General features: G+C 38.3%; 1 protein-coding gene across 4 annotated transcripts in view; it reads left to right on the top strand.

Moving 5' to 3' along the window:
- Positions 1-23,490, top strand: part of HYDIN (HYDIN axonemal central pair apparatus protein) — a 383,279-nt gene that overhangs the window by 180,940 nt on the left and 178,849 nt on the right. For all 4 annotated transcript variants that reach the window (XM_049110700.1, XM_049110701.1, XM_049110698.1 and 1 more), the window contains 3 exons: positions 753-888; positions 3,706-3,870; positions 5,563-5,715. In XM_049110700.1, coding sequence (XP_048966657.1) covers positions 753-888; positions 3,706-3,870; positions 5,563-5,715 — 454 coding nt within the window. The remainder of the gene's footprint in view (positions 1-752; positions 889-3,705; positions 3,871-5,562; positions 5,716-23,490) is intronic.

Raw genomic sequence — 23,490 nt, 5'->3', positions numbered from 1 at the left:
AAAATGGGACTCAGGAAGGGAAAGCAACTTGCTCAGGCTTGTCCTTGTTAAGGTCAGCATTTGAGCCTGGCCCTGATTCAGACGCCAGTACTCCTCACCGTGGCATTGTATTGTCACAGTGCAGCAAGGCAGGGCAGACTTTGAGATTCAGGCACAAAATAAAACCCAACCTCACACACAGGGCTTCAGCAACCTTCCTTCCCCTACCATAGCCACCGTTGCACTGAGCACCACTGTCAGTGCCAGTCCTGGGCCGAGCAGCCTACTGATCCAAGACAGCTGTTCTGCACAGGAGTTAGAATTATTACCATAATTTAGGTGGTACAAACTGGTAGCTAGTCCTTGCGGGACTGTGACTGGTTCAAAGTGTCACAGCTCATTAGGATGCCATGCGGGTGGTGTTGGTCCTATTTAACTTGGAAACAAATCCACTAACCTAAGGAACTTGCACTGTGGGGGCCCCTTGGCAAAATAAGGCCAAATATGAAAAACAATGGAAATGTTATTCATTACCCATGGAAGTCTGCTGTATAAGGAGTCCTGGTTCTAGCCCTTTTTTTGATTAAAAAGTGGTGACTGGGGGCGAAGGAATGGGGATGACAGGAGAGAAGATTTGAAAATGATTAATGTAGTTGTTAGAGAAAAACTTTGTGACAGTGACAAATGAGTTTAACTTGGGACTCTGTGTTCTCCGTATGTAAACAAGCTCTCTGTCCTTTTGAATTCTTTAATGGGCTCCTTCCTTTGAGCAGATGTATTGTACCTAACATCCACATGGTTAACACAGAGGTGGACTTCGGGCACTGCTTCCTCAAGTACCCTTATAAGAAAACGGTCCAGCTTGTCAATCATGATGACCTCCCAGGATGCTATGAGGTCCTGCCTCAGGTGAGTATATTATCCTTTTCCAGTGTTGCTTTTTCTTCGGTTGGATTTTCTCGATGAGAAAGAGAAATCCTTCCAAGGAACCATATTTCTGAACACATGATCTCTGTAATTCTGATTTTTTTAACCCTGGGATAATCTGGGCATGGAGTCGTAAAGCCACAGCTGGATTTCCACCTCCATGATTATGCAACTACAGGTTTAAACAGTTACTAATTTTCCAGGGAAATTGCCTTTGATAAAGAAAGGAAAGGGTCAATTAAGCCAACATGCAGAAGTTGAACCTGCAAATAATTGCCTATGAGATAATCATTCCTGGGAAATGAGGCAGAGCTAGGAGTTTCCATTTATGGCCATGGCTGTGACTTGAACAGCGTCACTAAGTTATGGTAATGCAATATTTATAAATGGACTTGTTCAACTAGAAGTCTAGAAATACTACAAAAAGAAGAAAAAGAGAACTTGTCTTCTAATGTTTTATGAAATAGATCTGTCCATATACTGCTACACCTAGCTAAGTGGGACACTAAGCAATTAAAGACATGTGGATTAAAGGTTCAAAAAAATCTGTACAGACCAAAGTAATGGAAGGTTACTAATGGGATGCAATTTACAAGAATGGATTTGTATTTAAAACCCTATTACTATGTAAGGACAGTACTCTACTAAAAATTCATGAAAAAAAATCAAATGGGGCTTTTATTTTTATTTATTTATTTTTTATGGAGTTTTTATTTGACTACAGGTTCAAAATGAGTTCAAAGACAAGTATGGAGGCTATGGAAACAAGGCAGGTTAGGCTGCATCAGAGAAACACAGTGGTCAGCTAAAGACAGTGCCAAATTTTGTCTTCAGATCTTGACATCATGTTTTTTTAGTGGAAACATGAAAAAAAAAAATCGTGTGTGAAGTAACCGGAATGGCAATTGACATTATCTGGAAATCCAAGTTATAGGAGAAGCACAGTGTTTAATCAGGGACAGAAAAGACTTAGCTAGGATGAAATTGCCACCTTTCACTAGTTGAAGGTCTACTACATAAAAGAGGAAATTAGAATTATTCTATGGGCTTCCCTGAGACAAAATCAGAAGCCAAGGGCTGGGTTGACAGGAGACAACTTTTCCAACTTTTAGATGATTGGCAGCATCATTGGAACAGGCTAGCCTTGAGTAGCACATGATCATCTCAAGAACCCAGCAGAGCCTGCCTCTGTGGTGATGAAGGAACTTTTTCTACACAGCTGGGTACCTGTGGGAGAATGGTGAGACACTTGCTTTGAGCACATAATTTAGTGGGGGAGCCAAAAAACTCAGTTATCAAGATGAATTGTGATTTCTGTCACATTTTAAGAAATTAAAATGAATGCTAAATTAAATCAAAATACAAAAATAGTAGATACAGAATCATTATTGCCAATTTTCCCTTTTGGTCTGTGCTCCAGTAAGGCCAGACAGAGCACTGCCATATTGACACACTGAGATTAGGCTAGGCCAGCCCAGGTGTACAAAGACCAAGGGGGGGGGGGGGGGGGGTGTCTCTGAACAGGCGAAATTTGTATGCTCCATATACTCTGTCTTTCCAGGAGCTGAGGTTTCCCAGAATCACCCAAACTTATTTGGCCATAGGATTTTTAAAGTTTTACTTATTGCTGTTTTTCAGAAAAGCTAGTGGAGTGACTGGGTGGCTCAGTCAGTTAAGTGCCCAACTCTTGATTTCAGCTCAGGTCATGACCTCAGGGTGCTGGGATCAAGCCCTGTGTCAGGCTTCATGCTCAGCAAGGAGTCTGCTTGGGATTCTCTGCCTTTCCTCTGCTTGTATTCTCTCTCTCTCTCTCTCAAATAAAATAAATAAATCTTGGGGCCACTGGGTGGCTCAGTGATTGAGTGTCTGCCTTCAGCTAAGGTCATGATCCCGGGTTCCTGGGATCGAGTCCTGCATCAGGCTCTCCATAGGGAGCCTGCCTCTCCCTCTGCCTATGTCTCTGCCTCTCTCTCTGTGTCTTTCATAAATAAATAAATAAAATCTCTTTAAAAATAAATAAAATACAATAAATCTTTAAAAGAAAACTAGTAATTGCTGCAGAGCAGCATTTTGAAGAACCTACAGTGGTAAACGCTGGTTAATATTCATTCATTCATCTCCCTATTTTGCCATTTAAAAAATATGTACTGAGCATATATTTTTGGGCCAAGAAATGGGTATGTATTGAGGAGAGGCTCAGGTCATGCCCTAGGGAGTTGACAGTCCATAGAACAGATGGACACATAGATAGTACGCACTGTGGAAGAGGACTGCAGGATGCCCCCCTGGGGACAGAGGAAAAGCCCTGGCTCTAGACCCCTAGGGGTACCTGTGGGTATTCAGGATGGATGTGCAGGTCAATTGAAGGGAGAGGCCATTCCGGAAAGAGTAACATAGTGCATAGTGTTGGAAGTAAAAAGCAGTATCCTGAGCTCAGGAAATACCCAGAGCCTCTGTTGATAGAAACACAAAGGGACGAGGTGGTAGGGGATAAAGCTTGAAGGTGTGGAAGGACAGGCCAAGGAATTTGGCCCATGGACTAATTCACATTATCCACTAATTGTGGATAATTTCTGCATCTTGCTGGGTTTGTGCACTTTGGTTTGAGGCCTTATGCACACCCACTTCCCCTTAGCAGAGATGAGGTGCTGATCCCCCTTTACTTGCCTGAATGGTGATACACTCTTAAAGAATCTCCATGGACTCGGGATGACACTTGCTTCCAAATAATCGAATATGATGTTTAATCCATACCCTGCCAGGGGTTTGCTTATCCATCCGGCTTGTCTCTCCCACCAGGTGCATGAAGACTCGCCTGCTGTGTTACTCACCTGTCCTATGCCCTGTGGAGTCATCCCTCCCCGCAGCACCGCTCACATACCTCTGGCCCTGGAGACCCAGGTCACTGGGGAATATAGATCCATAGTTTACATCTCGATCTTTGGGAGTCCAGACCCCCCTATGGTGAGAGCCAATTTTCTGAATTATAGTTAAAATTGCTGTACTCCTTGCATACTCCATATTTGCATATTTTCTGGTTTTACATTTTCACTCTGCGATAGTAGAATACTAGTGCTGTGTTACCAAAGGAATCTATCTTCAGATCCATCTAAAAGTAGTGGTGTTTTATAACATCTGTCCTTTTTAATTTAAAACATTTTTAATTTGTAAATTTTTTACATTTAAATCTTATTTTTAAATTTTAGAAAAACTTAATTCCAGCATAGCTAACAGTGTTATGTTAATTTCCAGTGTACAATATAGTTATTCAACAAGTCTATATATTACTCAGTACTTAGCAAGGTAAGTGTACTCTGGATCCCCATCACCTATTTCCCCCATCCTCCCAACCACCTCCCCTTTGGTAACCATCCATTTTTTCTATATAGTAGAGTCTCTTCCATATATGCATGAGATCATATGGTATTTGTCTTTCTCTGACTTATTTCACTTAGTATTATACTCTCTAGATCCATCCACATTGTCGCAAATGGCAACATTTCATTCTTTTTGATGGCTGAGTAATATCCCATTGCATATATGCACCACATCTACTTTATCAATAGCATCTGTTCTTAAACTCCTATTAGGAGTTTCTCATACATGCACAGACAGAGGGGGCCAGTCCCCCTTCTAGAACCTCTGAGGGAGAGCATATCTGTGTGTGTAACATCCTCTTCAGTTGTTTGGTGCAAATCTGAGTATCACTCACTTGCTGCATATGGGCTCTGAGAGTGATTTCAGTGACTTCTCACTGGATCTTTCCCAATACTTTGACTGGAATCATAACCCAAATTAACCTACTAAAGCTGTGAGGGGAAGTAGCCTCTCTCCAAGTGTGGGAAGAGGGAGACGTGGAAAGCTATCCACTGCCTGAGCTGAATCAAAGGATGAATCTTGAATCTTGAAGGAAGTTGCCCAACAGGCTATGAGTCCCTAGACATTTGGTTTACTTGGGAGCTGAGTGATGTGGGCATGTATTTGTTTGAAGTGGTTCTGAATACTTAGAGAGTAGAATAAACCAGGGTTTTGCTTTTATCTCTTCCATGTATGGTGCCATAGATAAGCCACCTGACTTAGAAAGCAGCATCACAAAGGCAAGCCAACTCAAAAGGTGCCACCAGTCCAGGTATCTGCCCTGCACAGATGCTACCCATGAGAAGGTCACTTGCTGAAGGGCCCCCTGCCTCAGGCAGATGCAATGCCTACATGGAGGCACAGGGCTGGGAAGCAGAACAAGGTGGATTTCAGTCCCCAACCTGCATAGTGGACAGCACCATTGTGTTCCTAGTAAAGAAACAGGGTGGGGACTCAATCCAGCCACTTCTGACTTGGAAGTGCCTGTCCTTACCCCCACACTGAGGGTTTTTGAGGCTGGAGTGCTCGGTGGCATGCAGAGGACCAGTATTCTGGTTTCCTCACAATGTACGGGTCGGGTTGAACAGGGAAGCCAATCATCCCTTTTGAGGAGGAATTCCAGGCTGGATTCACGGGCCGTCTCTGTATCCCTCTGACCAGAGGACAGAGAGAAGGAATGACAGTTCTCATAAGCATGCTTTAATGCCCCTTCTCTTTGTAAAAGGGATGGCCAGAAGCTTGTTTCAAGCCCTGCCATTTTCAGCTATTCTTCTCTTCTTTCTCTTGCATGGAACACAGGTATGTCACCTAAGGAGCATTGGAGAAGGCCCAGTTATCTATGTACATCCCACTCAAGTTGATTTTGGCAATATCTATGTCCTAAAGGACTCCTCAAGGATTCTCAACCTATCTAACCAGTCCTTCATCCCTGCATTGTTTCAGGCACGCATGGTGAGTAGATGGCAGGACCGTCATGTGATGAAAATACTGCTTTGCCTATACCTTATAGGCAGTGGTCCTGTTTTCACAAAATGCCTTTGAGAATGATCCCCAAAAGTAGAGATTTATATGATTTGACTACATTAAACTATGCCATTCTCATCCCTAGTTCCCCTTTATTATAATCCTTCTGTTGACTAAGCAACACAATAAGCATATAGTTTGGTAAACAAGCAAATATAATTTTGAGAAGATGCTTCAAAGATCTTCTTACTGAAGTATACCTAAGCCCAGCCCCCCACCTCCAGAAAATACCTTTTAAATGTCTCTGTAACTGAAAATGCCTTTTTATATTTAATTTGAACCCTTTTGGCCACAAATATGTTGGTATGCTTATTCTAGTTTTATTCTATCATCCTTTTAGCAATATTTTAATGTAGTTTTTTAGGAGATGTATGAAATACAGCAAGATAGTATTTGCCAAAAGTAGAAATTAAACAGCAAAACAAAGATTGATACAAAAATAGATATATAATAATTCTAGAAATGAGTCTGTCTTATATCTATGTATTTTATAATGATATTTAGATCTGCTAGTCTTCTTTTTTTATTATAAATTTATTTTTTATTGGTGTTCAATTTGCCAACATATAGAATAACACCCAGTGCTCATCCCGTCAAGTGCCCACCTCAGTGCCCGTCACCCAGTCACCCCCACCCCCCACCCACCTCCCCTTCCACCACCCCTAGTTCATTTCCCAGAGTTAGGAGTCTTTCATGTTCTGTCTCCCTTTCTGATATTTCCCACTCATTTTTTCTCCTTTCCCCTTTATTCCCTTTCACTATTTTTTATATTCCCCAAATGAATGAGACCATATAATGTTTGTCCTTCTCCAATTGACTTATTTCACTCTCTGCTAGTCTTCTATAAGCTAATTTTTTAGCAGAGATAATACCAATTTTTACAGAAATTAGAAATTTTACATCCCACAATTGAAAATATTTTTGATTTTAGAAAAAGGTTTCTAAGTTTAAATATAAAATTTTCAATAGTATAGTCCTCCTCCTATCCCCAATTATTGATATTTGAACACTAACATTTGGTTTCAGCATTTGTCAGATATTTCTGAAAAATCAATTATTAATTCTCTAAAAGTCACTAATTAGAAGGAACAGGATCATGGTTTTCCACTGACCTGTGGCAGCTCCTTGGAGTCATTGGTCCCAGTTAGCTTTCATTTATCACTACTATTATTCCTTTTTATTATCATTTATTATTAGTTTTTATAAAGGCGGCCATTTCCAGTACAGTCATGGCTCTGTTTAGCATGAGGCTCAGACACTACCCCACCCTTAACCCAGCACCTTGTGGATCTCATGTGGAGAATAATGTTTGATAATATTTAAAGAAAAATCCTACAGAAGGATCTCTGGGTGGCGCAGCGGTTTGGCGCCTGCCTTTGGCCCAGGGCGCGATCCTGGAGACCCGGGATTGAATCCCACGTCAGGCTCCCGGTGCATGGAGCCTGCTTCTCCCTCTGCCTGTGTCTCTGCCTCTCTCTCTCTCTCTCTCTGTGACTATCATAAATAAATTAAAAAATTTTTAAAAATCCTACAGAAAAGACCCCTTGGCTAGTCTTTATTCAATGAGTTAGTTGATGTGTTTGGTGGAAAGCAAGGGGGATTGCCTAGGAAGTATTGCTTCTGGTCCAGTTTTGTGTGTGCAGAGTTCACAGTGGAGGAGGCAGAGAGGCAGCCAAGTTGTTGAGGATGATGAGAGGTGGCCCTGGAGAGTCCTAGTGAATTACAGAGGAGGAGATTGGCAGAAACCACAGGAACACTTAAGTACCAAGATAGTAACTGCCAGCTGGTTCATTCTCAGATAGCTCTAGATTTCACTTTTTATGACACCTTTTTGATACATGTTAAAAACCAGAAAGCAACACCAAGGATCTATTGATTTTGACTAATATAGTTTATATATTGAGTGACCTAGCTGGTTATTAAAATGGGACTTTTTCTTTTCCACAAAGGTTTCATGATGCCATCTTTTGATTCTTTAGTATCATCTTAAATCTGCAAGCTCCAGTTCCAAACAGCCAAATGGGTGATATAAGCAATCCATTGTATATAGTTTTTTTCCCCGCAAATCCTCTCTTGAAAAACTGATGTTTGTTGAGTTGATTGTCCTTCCAGCATAAAAGTGGTTTCAACTGTAATTCTCATGGATGAAAAGTAAACTCCTTTCATATTTCAGCTGGATTTTTGATCCATATCCTGGTAAATAAATGCTATATATGTTAATATTATAGGAATTGAATGACACTAACTTGGAAATTAACTACAGTGGGATGAAATAGAAATACCATTTACTAAATTTCAAGTTGATGTACAGTGCTGAACCTGCCAACTCATTCTCACAGAAATTACCAGACATTAGGAAAAAGTTTCAAATAATAGTTGCTTTTTTTTCCCCTAACTGAGCCTAGAGCTCAATACCCAGGTTAGCGATGGTCACATATTTGTGGCATTTAATTTCTCACTCAGAAATAAGCAGGGCAACGGCATGTTCTTTGCTTCTTCTATGATTACTAAGAATTCATATATGGAAGTTCTCTTTTCCTGCTGGGTGCCTTGACAGGAGGGTTCATCCTCTCTCCTCTTTTGGCTGTCCATAAATGTCAACTTTCCCAGATGCAGCGCCCATTGTCAGCCGTGTGTCACACTCAACCTTGTGCGTGGCCTGCACATCACAGCAACCACTGTGATTAGATTCTCCCTTACTTGGCTAGAGATGTGTGTTTGTTATCAGCTGGAGGGCCAGGAGATGGGAAGCTGGAAGCCCACCTTCACCGTGCTGTTGGGAAGATACATGACACTTAGAGTGATTTTGAATTTCTCAGAAATAAATGCTGTACAAAAAAAAAAATAGTTAAAAACCCTGAATCTTCTTAGTATAATACAGAGTGAAGAAACAGTGAAGATAATTTTTGTTTGTTTGTTTCAGCAAAGCTTAACATGTCCCGAGTATAAAAAAAAAAAAAATTTTTTTTTTTTTTTATTAGTAAAAGCAAGGTGTTCTGTGACCTAGAGTAGTAAGTTCTTTGCTTTGGAATGCCTGAAATACCTGCCTCCCCTAAAGGTTCCCTGTGCCTGATTTATTTGGATTTAAACTGAAGGACTCAAAACACTAGAGTAAGTCACCTTCAGTTTGGAGGGTTAAAAATATCAAAATGTAAGAGCAGAGCTGAGAAAAGCCATTTTGGCAAGAGTGTGTGGGCTCTGCTTGTACACACAGCACTCCTGCCTTCTCTCTGGGTGACAGCAGAAATAAGGCAAGAATACAGTAGTCCTCTGGACCCTAGGACCTCAGCACCAGGCTGGAAGATAGATGTCTTCCCTCACTAGGCAGAGAAAGTGCTTTGCCCAGCACGTGTTTGGAAACATCTAGAATCCATTCGACCTAGGGAAACCATTAGCTTGAGAAGTTGCTTCCAGAGGTCAGTGACATCTTGGGACTCAGCTGGCACTAAAGCATTTTTAAAATATTTTATTTAAATTCAATTTGCCAACATATAGTATAACACCCAGTGCTCATCCTATCAAGTGCCCTCCTTAATGCCTGTCACCTAGTCACCCAAACCCCCACCCTCCTCCCCTTCTGCAAACACTTTGTTTGTTTCCCAGAATTAGGAGTCTCTCATGGTTTGTCTTCCTCTCAAATTTTTCCCCACTCAGTTTCCCTCCTTTTCTTTATGGTCCCTTTCACTATTTCTTACATTCCACATATGATTGAAACCATATGATGATTGTCTTTCTCCAATTGACTTATTTCACTCAGCATAATATCCTCCGGTTCCATCCACGTTGAAGTAAATAGTAAATAATCATCCTATCTGATGGCTGAGTAATAGTCCATTGAATATGTATACCACATCTTTTTTATCCATTCAACTGTCAAAGGACATCATGGCTCCTTCTACAGTTTGGCTATTGTAGACATTGCTGCTATGAACATTGAGGTGCAGGTGTCCTGTCATTTCACTACGTTTGTATCTTTGGGGTATATACCGAGTAGTGCCATTGCTGGGTCATAGGGTAGCTCTATTTTCAACTTCTTGAGGAACCTCCACATTGTTTTCCAGAGTGGCTGAACCAGCTTGCATTCCCACCAACAGTGCAAGAGGGTTCCTCTTTCTTTCTTTCTTTCTTTCTTTCTTTCTTTCTTTCTTTCTTCTTTCTTTCTTTCTTTCTTTCTTTCTTTCTTTCTTTCTTTCTTTCTTTCTTTCTTTCTTTCTTTCTTTCTTTCTTCTTCTTTCTTTCTTTCTTTCTTTCTTTCTTCTTTCTTTCTTTCTTTCTTTCTTCTTTTTTTTAAGATTTTCTTTATTTATTCATGAGAGACAGAGACAGAGACATAGACAGAGGGAGAAGCAGGCTCCTCACTGGGAGCCTGATGCGGGACTCGATCCTAGTACCCCGGGATCATGCCCTGAGCCAAAGACAGACACTCAACTGCTGACCCACCCAGGAGTCCCAGGGTTCCCCTTTCTCCACATCTTCACCAACATTTGTTGTTTCCTGTCTTGTTAATTTTAGCCATTCTCTCTGGTGCAAAGTGGTATCTCATTGTGGTTTTGATTTGTATTTCCCTGATGGCAAGTGATGTGGAGCATTATTATCATGTACTTGTTGACTATGTGTAGGTCTTCTTTGGAGAAATGTCTGTTCATGTCTTCTGCCCATTTCATGACTGGATTGTTTGTTTCTTGGGTGTTGAGTTTGATAAGTTCTTTATAGATCTTGGATATTATCCCTTTATCTGACATGTCATTTGCAAATATCTTCTCCCATTCTGTAAGGTGTCTTTTAGTTTTGTTGACTGTTTCCTTTGCTGTGCAGAAGCTTTTTATCTTGATGAAGTCCCAATAGTTTGTTTTTGCTTTTGTTTCCCTTGCCTTTATAGATGTGTCTTGCAAGAAGTTGCTGTGGACAAGTTCAAAAAGGTTGTTGCCTGTGTTCTCCTCTAGGATTGTGATGGATTCTTGTCTCACATTTAGATCTTTCAACCATTTTGAGTTTACTATTGTGTATGGTATAAGAGAATGCTCCAGTTTCATTCTTCTGCAAGTGGCTGTCCAATTTTCCCAGCACCATTTATTGAAGAGACTGTTTTTTTGGCAGTGGATATTATTTTCTGCTTTGTTGAAGATGAGTTGACCACAAAGTTGTGGGGCTTGATCCCAAGACCCTGGAATTATGACCTTAGCCAAAGACAGGCACTTAACTGACTGAGCCACTCAGACACCCCTAACGATTCATTTTTTTTTCGATTCATTTTCTATAAAGATTATTTAGATTTAATTTTTTCTAGAAATTTTTCATTTTATCCAAGTGCAAATGTATTGGCACAAAATCAATCCAAATATTTTCATATGATTTTAAAATATTCATATACTAATTTCTACTCTTAGTTTTATCATTTTTTCCTACATTCTTTACAATTATTTTGTTCTTTTTCAAGAAACCTTAATTGGAATGTTTAGCAATATTTTTAAGCAATATTTTTTAATTTTTTTAAGCAATATTTTACATCTTAGTTTAATCATGCATTTAAAGCTTACAAATATTCTTGTTATGCAACATTTTAGCTCCATAACAGTCATTTTTTTAAAGATTTATTTATTTATTTATTTATTTATTTATTTATTTAGACAGAGAGAGAGAGAGAGGCAGAGACACAGGAGGAAGGAGAAGCAGGCTACACGCTGGGAGCCCCATGCGGGACTCGATCCCAGGACTCCAGGATTGCTCCCTGGGCCAAAGGCAGGCGCTAAACCGCTGAGCCACCCAGGGATCCCCCCCATAACAGTCATTTTTATTTGTAATACTTTTTAAAAATAAATATTTGGTAAACTTTACTGTGATTTCCTTTTTAATATGTGAGTTATATATGGGTATATATTTTTAATTCTTTACATTTCCCTTTTTTATGGAGTTTTAATAGATAACTTTTAACTATAATGAAGTTGAAACACATGGTTTGCATGACATGTAGTTTTTGAATTTGTGTTTTGGGAGACATAATTGCAGTTGTTTTTTTTTTTTAAGATTTTATTTGTTTATTTATTTATGAGAGACACACACACACACAGAGGCAGAGACACAGGCAGAGGGAGAAGCAGGCTCCATGCAGGGAGCCTGACGTGGGACTCAATCTCGGATCTCCAGGATCACACCCTGGGCTGAAGGCAGCACTAAATCGCTGAGCCACCCGGGCTGCCCTACAGTTGGTTTTTATAAATATTTCACACAATCTTAAAAAAGAATATAGACTCTCTAGTGATTGAGTGTGACAGATTATCTGTCTATGTGTTTGTGCTAGATCAAGCTTATTGATTATATATTGTTTAAATCTTTTACAGCCTTACTAATTATTTGTATAACACTTTCTGATAGAATTTTATCAAAATAATCCATTTTTGTATTTCTCCCTGTAATTATGTCCATTTTTTATTCATGTATTTCAAAGCTATATTAATAGGTGCATATAAATTCATAACTTACATTTATCCTTGGTATATTATTCCTTTTTTTAATAATATACTGTGTTTTTTAATCCCTGTATATGCTTTCTAATTTAAATTCTGTTTTGATAGTAATATTGCTACATCAGCTTCCTTTTAGTTATCATTTGCTTGGTATGTCTTTTCATTCCTTTATTTTCAGATTTATGTGTGTGTTAATTTGTTTTGTGTGTCAACTTAAAATCTCTTTTAAGTCGCAGGTGACTGGATTTTTAAAAATCTAATGATAGACTCTGTCTTTTAATTTTCAAGTATATTAGTTTCCTATTGCTGTTGTAACAAATTTATTATCTTATAGTTCTGGAGGACATTAGTCTAAAATGTGTCTGTAAGGCTATATAATTTTTGCAACTCTGAAGAAGAATATAATTCCTTGCTTTTTATAGCTTTTGAAGGCCACCTACATTCCTTGGCTTGTGGGCCCTTCCTCTGTCTTCAAAGCCAACAGTATACCATCTTCCCTACTCCCTGACTTCTGCTTCCATCCTTATATCTCTGACTGTGACCCTCTTGCCTCTTTAATGTAAGGACTTCTGTTACTATATTAGCACTATCCCAGTACCTCAGGATAATCTGTTCATTTCAAAATCTTTAGTCAAATCTGAAAGTCCCCTTTGACATGTCAAGCAACATGTTCACAGATGCCAGGGATTAGACTATGGACATCTTTAAAAAAAAGATTTTATTATTTATTTATTCAGAGAGAGAGAGAGAGAGAGAAAGAGGCAGAGTCACAGGCAGAGGGAGAAGCAGGCTCCATGCAGGGAGTCTGACATGGGACTCAATCCGGGTCTCCAGGATCACACCCCAGGCTGCACGCGGCGCTAAACCACTGTGCCACCGGGGCTGCCCGACCATGGACATCTTTGAAGGCTCATTATTCAACTACCATATCAAGACCTCTTAAAACGTTTTATGATTATTGATGTAGATGAGCTCACTTCTGTCCTATCATTTCCCATATACTGTGCTGGTTTTTTTTTTTTTTTCATTCTCTATTTCTTTTTCTGCTTTGTATTGATTGATCAATTTTCTCCAAGTCCTACTCCAGCCGCTATTACCTCTCAGGCATTTTTTTCTATACTCATTTGAAAGCTATTGATTTTATTTTATTAAGTAGCTCTATTTACATTGTTAAGAAATAAATAATTTTTCTCTAACAATAATGAAAGAATCTTGGTCCTCCTCAAGAGTAAGACAAGGACTCCATCACACATTTTTTATCCCTTGGCCTTTCCCCACTTCATAATTTTTTGATTAGTGTGTAGAATGTTGGATCTTCTCTTCTTTGCCACAAAGTTGTTGATTTTTGTCAGTCAGTAATTAACTACTCATTAGTTACCAAAATCATTTGCTGATATTTCTTTATTCTTCTTTATTTTTTTATCTCTCTGCTTCCTTCTTGGTTTCTATTTCTTCTTGCTAAATTATATACTTCAGAATTCTGTTCTAGATAGAGATCTCATAGTTTATGTATATTTGTCTATATCTTGATTTCACCTTCACTCTTGCATGATAGTTTAGCTAAGTATGAAATTCTGTTTGACAGGTTTTTTTTTCCTTTGAAGCTTGATCTCTGGCATCAATCATTGCTGATAAAATTCCATTGTTAGTCAGATTATTGCTCCTTTATAATTTCTTTTTCTCACAAGGTGCTTTTAAGACTGTATTTTTATTCTTGATTTTTGTAGATTTCTCTTTAAATGCATCAGAAGATTTGACCCTTTTAAATACTGGAAAGTTTTTGCCATTATATCCTCAAATGTTTCTTCTTTGCCAGTACTTGTATTTCTTACTTTGAGAAAAATATACACACACATGCACACACACACGTTCCAGAGTTCTACATATCTATTTTTATTTCTCATCCATATTTTTCATCTCTTCATCTCTCTGTGCTGCCTCCTCAGTGGTATGCTCCAGTTTATAAATTCTGGCATTGATTTTGGCAAATTTAAAGTTTATCTCGTGTATTTAATTTTTTAGTTTAATTTCAGTGACTATATTTTTCAATTCCAAGATTTGTAATTGATTACTTATAGCCACTATTCTTGATTCATATCTGGTTTTGTTTCATAATTTTTGTTTTACATATATTATCCTACCCTGCCTCTTTGAGGATCTAAGAAACATTTTCTAATCAATTTCTCTTAGGTCTATAGATTGCTTGGGAATAAATTCATTAGCTGATTGTTTGTAGCTGCCCTTCTTAGCATTTGAAATTTTAAAAGATAGATTAATCTGGCATGAGGTATATTTTTTTCTCATTCTCAATAGTCTTGCTTCCCTGTCTAATATTTTCTTCATTTGCTGTTGCCCTGAACAACTATCACAAGCCCAGAATCAAGTATTGAGCTTTTTATTTTCCCATGAAGATATTGAAAAAAATCACAGACTAAGTCATTATACTTGACAGTGGTTTGATATGGGCATTTCTACATGACAGTCTGTACTTCACCACCACACTGGCACAAGTGTGTGTAGATTATTACCTTGGGAACATCACAGTATTTTTGACTTCTTTCAATCCCGGGAAGCTCTCTTGGCTGGGAACCCTGGCCCTTATCCCTTACTTCCTGCAGAACCTTTTTGGTTTTCATTTTTTCCCCCTCAAGTTCTCTTTACTGATTTTAAGGCCTAGAGCCCAGGAGATCTGTGGCTTCAGGACCCTCTTATTGCTTCTGTTCCTCTTCTGGTCCATACAGTGTTAATCTTGTTTTTTAGTATAACTATGACTGGTTCTTCCTTGTTTCAAAATTGTGTCTCTTTTTTCCTGTGTGTTAGAGTGAAGGACATGTTTTAAAGCTTGAACTCATTGATTTATAGTCAGTCTTCTTAACTAATTTTTATATTGCTTCATATGCTATCAGTGAGTCTTTACAAAAGGTGATGAATTGTGTCTTCATTTGGCATAAGGGAGCAAAGTTTTTATATCTTTGCCTTAGTATGAAAAATCTAGAAGACAAATTCACAAGAATAGGTAAATGAGAGAATAACATTCTAGTTTATCATGGTGGGCATCTTTCTTTAATACATAAATGTGTCATGTGTTAGCCATTCGTGCTTTTCCTGAGAGACATTCCAAGGAACATATTTAATGACTAGAGGTTATCAATGACAATAATATCAAGAGACTTACAGAAGAAAGGATTGTGCTTGACAGAGAGCTGTGGGCGTCTTACCCTGACTCTCACTCTTTTACTTTGGCAAAGCTAAGTGTGAAAACTCAGAAGGTAGGTTCCAGCAGTTTGTACTGATTATAAACCACACTGAAAAAAAGGAAAGCTATCAATTCAATGTTATATCAATTCAATATAATGATGGGTCAGCACCATCCCTGAATTTAGAACAACAGCTCTACTGATTTAATATGATTAGTTTGAATGTAAGCTAAAGCCAAAATGAAAGGAGGAGGTTTTGTTCCCTTGTTCTCCCTTAATAGCCATTAAAGGGCTATCTAGAAAATAAAAGAAAAATATATGAGTTTCTTACATGCTTTGTAAGACTTTCCATCTTCATTCTGCCAGTCCCAGCTTTTAATTAGCTTTAGCAAATTGTTTTTTCTAATTAATTATTATTCAGGCATACGGTTAATACTTGTCACCACAGAGGGAGATTAAGGTAAACTTTCTTTATATGGATCAGATGTAAGTTTTTTTCCCCAAATTCCACCTTCCCTCCTCCATAAAAATGTTTTTAAAGATTTAATTTATTTATTCATGAGAGACAGAGAGAGAGAGAGAGAGAGAGAGAGAGGCAGAGACACAAGTAGAGGGAGAAGCAGGCTCTGTGCAGGGAGCCTGACATGGGACTCAATCCTGGGTCTCCAGGATCATTCTCTGGGCTGATGGTGGCGCTAAACCACTGGGCCACTGGGACTGCCCCCTCCTCCATAAAAATATATCACCATCATCATCATCTACTCAACTGTTATGGACTAAACATTTATGTCCCTCCAGAATTCATATGTTGAAACCATAACCCCAAATATGATGATACAAGTAGGTGAAAGGTTTGGGAAGTAATTAGGTCATGAAGATAGCATCCTCATGAATGAGATTGGCACCCTCATAAAAGAGACCCCAGCGAGCTGTCACTTTTTTCCATCATGTGAGGACACAATGAGTAAAAGAGCTGTCTGCAACCTGGAGGAGGGCTTTCACCAGAATTTGACCATATTGACACTCTGATCTCAGACTTCCACTCTTCAGAACCAAGAGAAATACATTTCCGTTGTTTATAAACCACCCAGTCTATGGTATTCTGTTACAACAGCCTTAACTGACTAAGATACCAATTCACATCACTTTTAAGGGTTGACTATCATTGTCATTATCAACTAAAGGATTTATTCTGATTGTGTACTGAGAGAATACAATCATATTCAATAATAAGCTAGTATGAAATGAAATAAACACTTTTATATAATGAACAAAGACAGGAAGAGATGCAATCAGTAGTATGGCGTAAAGGTTTATTAATGGTATGAAATCCCCAACACACATATGTCAAGATTATATGATGTTTTTCAGGAAGAAAATCATACTCTTCCTTTTCTAAAAAATATTTATTTATTTATTTTTTAATTTATTTATGAGAGACAGAGAGAGAGAGAGAGAGAGGCAGAGACACAGGCAGAGGGAGAAGCAGGCTTCCCACAGGGAGCCTGATGTGGGACTCGATCCCAGGACTCCAGAATCACGCCCTGAGCCATAGGCAGATGCTCAACTGCTGAGCCACCCAGGTGTCCTAAACATACTCTTTCTTAGTCCCATTTCCTCTTCCCTGTCACAAGCAAAAAGACAGAGACTAGAGGGGCATATATGACATGGTAGAGCTCTCTGTAGGATGGCACTTGTGATTTGTCTCTTTTAGTGTCATTTATCATTAAATTATTTATGCAGCATTCAGATTCATAATTTTGAGAAAAAAAATCCCTCTCTGGGATGTTAGGACATTAAGTTGGGATGTGTCTCAGAGGAAAGGGCAACATTATCTGAGGGAAGGCATAGTCATGTGTCATACACAGTTGCCTAACATGGTAGTCACTCAACGTAGAGTTGTTTAGTATATGAGTGTTGCAGTAGCATTTCACACTATCAAGAGTAAGGGTGTTGTAGTCAGGCAGGTCTGGAATGAAGTCCTAACTCTACATGCACTAACTCGGGGAAAGTTATTTAGCCTTTCTAAGACTGATTCCTTCCCTTTAAATGGAAGTAATAATGGCATCTAGGAGATTAACCATGAGAATATATCTAGGAAGTGCCTTGTGAAAAATAAGCATTTGGCATTCAATAAATGCTAGCTTTGATGATTAATGTTATCAGACAAAAATATCTAGGTGAAATGACTTATGGAAAGAGTTAAATCTTTATGATATATATCTTAAGACCTTTTATAATTTTTTCTTAGATAAGAAAGAAAAATAAATAAGGTACGGAGAGGCCTTAAAGTTTCAAACTAACTGATCCATATAGTACAGAGCTCTTTGAAATGGGAGCTCTAATGCTGCCTTTTCCCCCCACTCTTCACTTGTTTCTCTAAATTTTTGACAGTGAAGCCATCCTGTAAAATAGAAAATATTTGTTTGAATGAAGGTATATATGTTCTTCCACATAAAAGAAAAGAAGTTTATTGGAAAATAGGTTACTATTTAGAAATTTCAAGTTCAATAGTTTTCTGATTCTCTATCTCCTTGGAGCTTATTTATTCATTTATTTGTGTAGATGCTCCCTGGAATCTGTGCCAATAATGTCTACGTGCTCAGGAGCTGTCCTCTTTCCTTTTACTAATTATCTTCAAGCTTTGTATTTGATCTGACATCTTTCACTGAGTTTTGAGAAGCCAATAATTTTCAGAAAGAACATTACAGTCTTTGTTCAAAGATACATTCTAGTAACCTGAAAAGATTGTTGGTACATATTACTTAAGAGCAATGTAAAATTACCTGTACCTTCCCCCTCTCATGCACCCAAACTCACCTGGCCTTAAAATTCTTATACAGACTTTTCCCCCCAACAAATGGGGACATTACGAGGTAGGGAAATTACTTGACCTCTAACAACTCTCAGCAGATCAGTGACCAAGCCCTTACTATTCAGTGTATTATGCCAAATTACTTTCCTATAAGAACAAGGAGAAAATCTGGACAAAATATGAAAAATTGTGAGTTTAAGGGCAACAAAGCCAATGACAAACAAAAAGAAATATATGCTCAGCATTTGTGACTTGTTTTCCCTATGTAGTCGCAACAGAGGTTAAAAAACTGAAAAGAGCATTCAGAAAACCCACTGGCCTATGAAGATAAAAATTGAAATCAAAGGGCACCTGGCTAGCTGAGTTGGTTAAACATCTGCCTTCGGCTCAGGTCATGATCCCACAGTCCTGGGATCAAGTTCTGCATTGGGCTCCCTGCCCAGTGGGGAGTCTGCTTCTCTCTCTGCCCTTCCCCCCTGTTCATGATCTCTCTCTCACACACACACACACTCTCTCTCTCTCTCTCTCAAATAAATAAAACCTTTTAAAAATTTGAAACAGGACTGGCTAGAGAGATAAAAATTGGAGAAGATTGGACTTGGTAAAACTCTTAGACTTTTGCTTAGGACTCTGATAAAGCTATACCCTGGAAACAAAAGTAAACTAGTACAGACCCTCATTTCAAATCATTTTAATCTCTACATGGATAAAGGACATCTAGAATTGCTAGTTCTCCCCACATCTTTCCAGAAGCAAATGTATATTACTCTCACCAAAGGAAGAAACCATTATTCTAAGCTTTAAAGTATTTTGTGTATCTGCTGTTTTTATATACAAAGTCCAACAGTTAATTTAAAAACAACCAGGCATACAAGGAGATAAGATACTGAATAGAAAACTGTGATATGCTTAATATGTTCAAGGAACTAAAAGGCAAGATTTAAAATTTTGGTAGAACTATGGAAAATATAGAAAAGAACAAATGGAACTCAAGGCCTGAAAAATACATTGAAATTAGGGACTCACTAGATGGGTTTAAGTGCTTATTGTTTTTTTTCCATTCACCCATTTATTTTATTTTTATTTATTTTTTAATAAATTTATTTTTTATTGGTGTTCAATTTAACCAACATACAGAATAACACCCAGTGCTCATCCTGTCAAGTGCCCCCGCCAGTGCCCATCACCCATTCACCCCCACCCCCCGCCCTCCTCCCCTTCTACCACCTCTAGTTCATTTCCCAGAGTCAGGAGTCTTTATGTTCTGTCTCCCTTTCTGATATTTCCCACCCATTTCTTCTCCCTTCCCTTATATTCCCTTTCACTTTTATTTATATTCCCCAAATGAATGAGAACATATAATGTTTGTCCTTCTCCGATTGACTTACTTCACTCAGCATAATACCCTCCAGTTCCATCCACATTGAAGCAAATGGTGGGTATTTGTCATTTCTAATGGCTGAGTAATATTCCATTGTATACATAAACCACATCTTCTTTATCCATTCATCTTTTGATGGGCACCGAGGCTCCTTCCACAGTTTGGCTATTATGGCCATTGCTGCTATAAATATCAGGGTGCAGGTGTCCCGGCATTTCATTGCATCTGTATCTTTGGGGTAAATCCCCAACAGTGCAATTGCTGGGTCGTAGGGCAGGTCTATTTTTAACTGTTTGAGGAACCTCCACACAGTTTTCCAGAGTGGCTGCACCAGTTCACATTCCCACCAACAGTGTAAGAGGGTTCCCTTTTCTCCGCATCCTCTCCAACATTTGTGGTTTCCTGCCTCGTTAATTTGCCCCATTCTCACTGGTGTGAGGTGGTATCTCATTGTGGTTTTGATTTGTAGTTCCCTGATGGCAAGTGATGCAGAACATTTTCTCATGTGCATGTTGGCCATGTCTATGTCTTCCTCTGTGAGATTTCTCTTCATGTCTTTTGCCCATTTCATGATTGGATTGTTTGTTTCTTTGGTGTTGAGTTTAATAAGTTCTTTATAGATCTTGGAAACTAGCCCTTTATCTGATACATCATTTGCAAATATCTTCTCCCATTCTGTAGGTTGTCTTTTAGTTTTGTTGACTGTATCCTTTGAATACAGATGAAGTGAGAATTGTGGAAGTGGGAGATAGGTCAGAAGAAACTACCCAAAATGAATAGGAAGAGTGATGAAAGGATGAAAAATGTAGAAGAGTTGGTCAAACAGACAAATACACACAGGGAGTATAGTTATTGGAGTACCAAGGGAGAGAAGAGAATGGAGCAGAAGATCATGGCTGTGATGTCAAGCCAGATTCAAAAGCATTATGAACGTAAAGTGAGAGAAATATAAAGAAAATCACATCTAGGCACATTAGAGTAAAACTTATTTAAGACCAGAGACTAGATATTAAAGTCAGCCAAAGACACAAAGACAGTTTACCTTAAAAAAGAATAATAGTAAACTGACTGCTGACTTCTCAGGCACTGCTGAGAGCAGGATACCATTATGAAATTAGGAGGAGTACCAGAGAGTCTTCATCCTGAAAGGCCCCTTCTCCCTCAGTACTCATCACATGGGTAGCAGATTGGAATATTCTCTGGGAAGTTTCACCAGCCACGAGGAAAGCAGAAATAAATTGATAGCTTGGCATCTAAAGTATCTGGTAGCCCTTGGCTGACTGCTACCTGAGCACATAATAGTTTTAGTGCTTCTTAAGTACTTAACTAAGGCATCAAGAAAACCTGTAATGTAGAAGCAATAAACCAGAAAACATAAAATTGAGAGCTTGGAGGAAACAAAGGCAATACAGTGAGAAGAAAGCTTAAAATAAAACAAAATGATCATTAGTAATCTCAAGAAAATAAAAGAAGAATTTGCATCCATGAACAAGAATAGTGATATTTTTTTAAAAGGAGCAATAAAAAATTTGGTCATAGAAGTTAAAAATATAATCACAGAAGATAAAATTTTGATAAAAGAATTGGAAAATAAAATTGAGAAGCTCTCAGAGAGTAGAACACCAGGAGAAAAGGCTAGAAACAAGGAGAGAAAGATTAGAAAATTAAGTGATCCAAATAAGTGTTTCCAGAAAGAACAGATTTTAAAATGGAGGTGAGGAGATTATACAAGAAATAATTCAAGGAATGTATTCAGAACCAACAAAGAGGAGTTTATGGAAAAGACTCATCAAATATGCTTCATAGTTGGTGAAAATAGGCCCCTATGAAAACACATCATTAAATTCCAGATGGAAAAATATTAGCGCTCAAAAACAAATCAGGAACCGGAGTGACATGAAATTTTTAGACAGCAACACTGGGGTGGAAAAAAAGACTTTTTGAAAGAAAATAAATCTTAGTCTTGAATTCATCATCCAGCCACAAGATTAATCAAGTGTGGAGGTAAAATAAAGACATTTCAGACAGGCAAGAGCTCAAAACATTTACCCTCCATGAATCCTTTCTTGGGAAGGTACTGAAAAATATTCTCTACCAAAGTGAGGAAAACCTGAGATCCAGGATACAGGAGCTCAGACACAGGAGAGAAGCTCAAGGAATACACAGGATGTGCTGTGAGGCATTCTTAGGATGCCAGCTGTATTGCAGGCCCGGAGAGCAGCCAGTCCAGACAGGAGTTGCAGAACAGATGACTCTGGGAGAGATTTGTCTCTAAGAAATTGGAGCTGATAGAAAATCTGATGTTTCTGAAAATACTGAGAGGAGATTTATCCCTTTGAGAATTTGGGGATGAGTCCATGATAGATACATTAAACAACAAAGACAAGACAATAATTTCTGGGAAAATAAAAGCTGTACACAAAATGAAATGTAATCATAGTATGCTTTTCATAGCTCAGCTGTGAATAGTATTTGCATGTGCATAATGGCATAGATTGTCACCAGAAAATAAGTTTTAACTATATTGGGAGGATGGGGGGAAGAAAGTGATGGAGAGAGAAAGTGGGAGAGAAGAGAGCTGTCATTTTCTTCTACAGAAAGTAAATTGATAATGCTCAAACTGAAAAATGAAGAAGTAGCAATAGATTCCTTCGGGAGAGGAAGGCAAAAACCAAAAGAAAATGCAAAAAGAATTGACAGTGGTTACCTCCATTGATGAATGAGGATGAAGAAGGGTGGGAGAGTGGGTTTAAGGGAGTACTGGTTTTCATGGGTTTTTTTTCCTAGAACCATTGACTTTGCAAATTATTTGTATGCATACATTTCATAAAAATAAAAATTTTAAACTTAAATCTTGCTGCAGAAAAGTATTATAGTGCTATTGCCATTTATGTAAGAAAAAGTAGTATGTATGCAAATGTGCTTTTTTTTTTAAGTCATAAAGAATCTCTGGAAAGATATGCAGAAAATTGCTTGGAGTGGCTGCCTCTCAGGAGGGCAGCTAGTGGCCATCAACAGACAGGGGTGGGGGGGACTCTTTTCCCTTATAGTCATTTGAATTTTACACTGTCTACCTGTATTATTTATTTACAAAGAAAAACTTCTAAGAAAGAAAGAAACTGAGAATGAAATGGAAGCAAGAGAGCAAACAAAGCTAAAATTACATGGGCTCAAAAGAGAATGCTCATATCCTTTTAGGATGAGTTCTTTCTTCAGTAAATATAAATGCATGTCTTCTTATTATGCAATTGACATTATCCTTGTAGAACAAATGGAGGAAGAAAAAAATCACTCACAATGCCACCACACATATAACCACTGTTAAATTTTCAGGTATATCTTCTGAAACGTCACTGTGTGTGTGTGTGTGTGTGTGTGTGTGTGTGTGTGTGTATTCCTACCCCCTCCAATGGGATAATACTACTTCATTACCAGCTATTTTCACTCAATAATGAAGTGTAGTCACTTTCAATATGAATTATTAAGGAATAGTCCTGTTCAGATCATTTCAGTGACTGATTTTATTGCATCACTTGGCTCCACTACAGTTGATTTAATTAGTCCCCTACTGATACATTGTCTCCAGGTTTACACCGCTGTAAACAGTGTTCCTGTCCTAATTGCTGATCACATTCCTCACTGTTTCCTTAGACTAGACTTCTAGAAATGCATTTGAGGGGTCATATGGCACAAACAAAACTAAAAGTCTTAATATATCTTAGGAAATTATCTCCCAGAAAATTTATACCAATTTATGTCCTGCCCCCCGTAGTGTTGAAGAATGTCACCCTCTCCCAGACCCTTGCCAGCATTTTGTTTGTTTTTGCCAAATCTGGCAGATAAAAA

The sequence above is a fragment of the Canis lupus genome, chromosome 5 (genome assembly GCF_003254725.2).
Source record: "Canis lupus dingo isolate Sandy chromosome 5, ASM325472v2, whole genome shotgun sequence".
Taxonomy (NCBI): Eukaryota; Metazoa; Chordata; class Mammalia; order Carnivora; family Canidae; genus Canis; species Canis lupus.
Note: the sequence above shows the minus strand (reverse complement) of the source record. Positions and strands in the feature narration are given on the sequence as shown.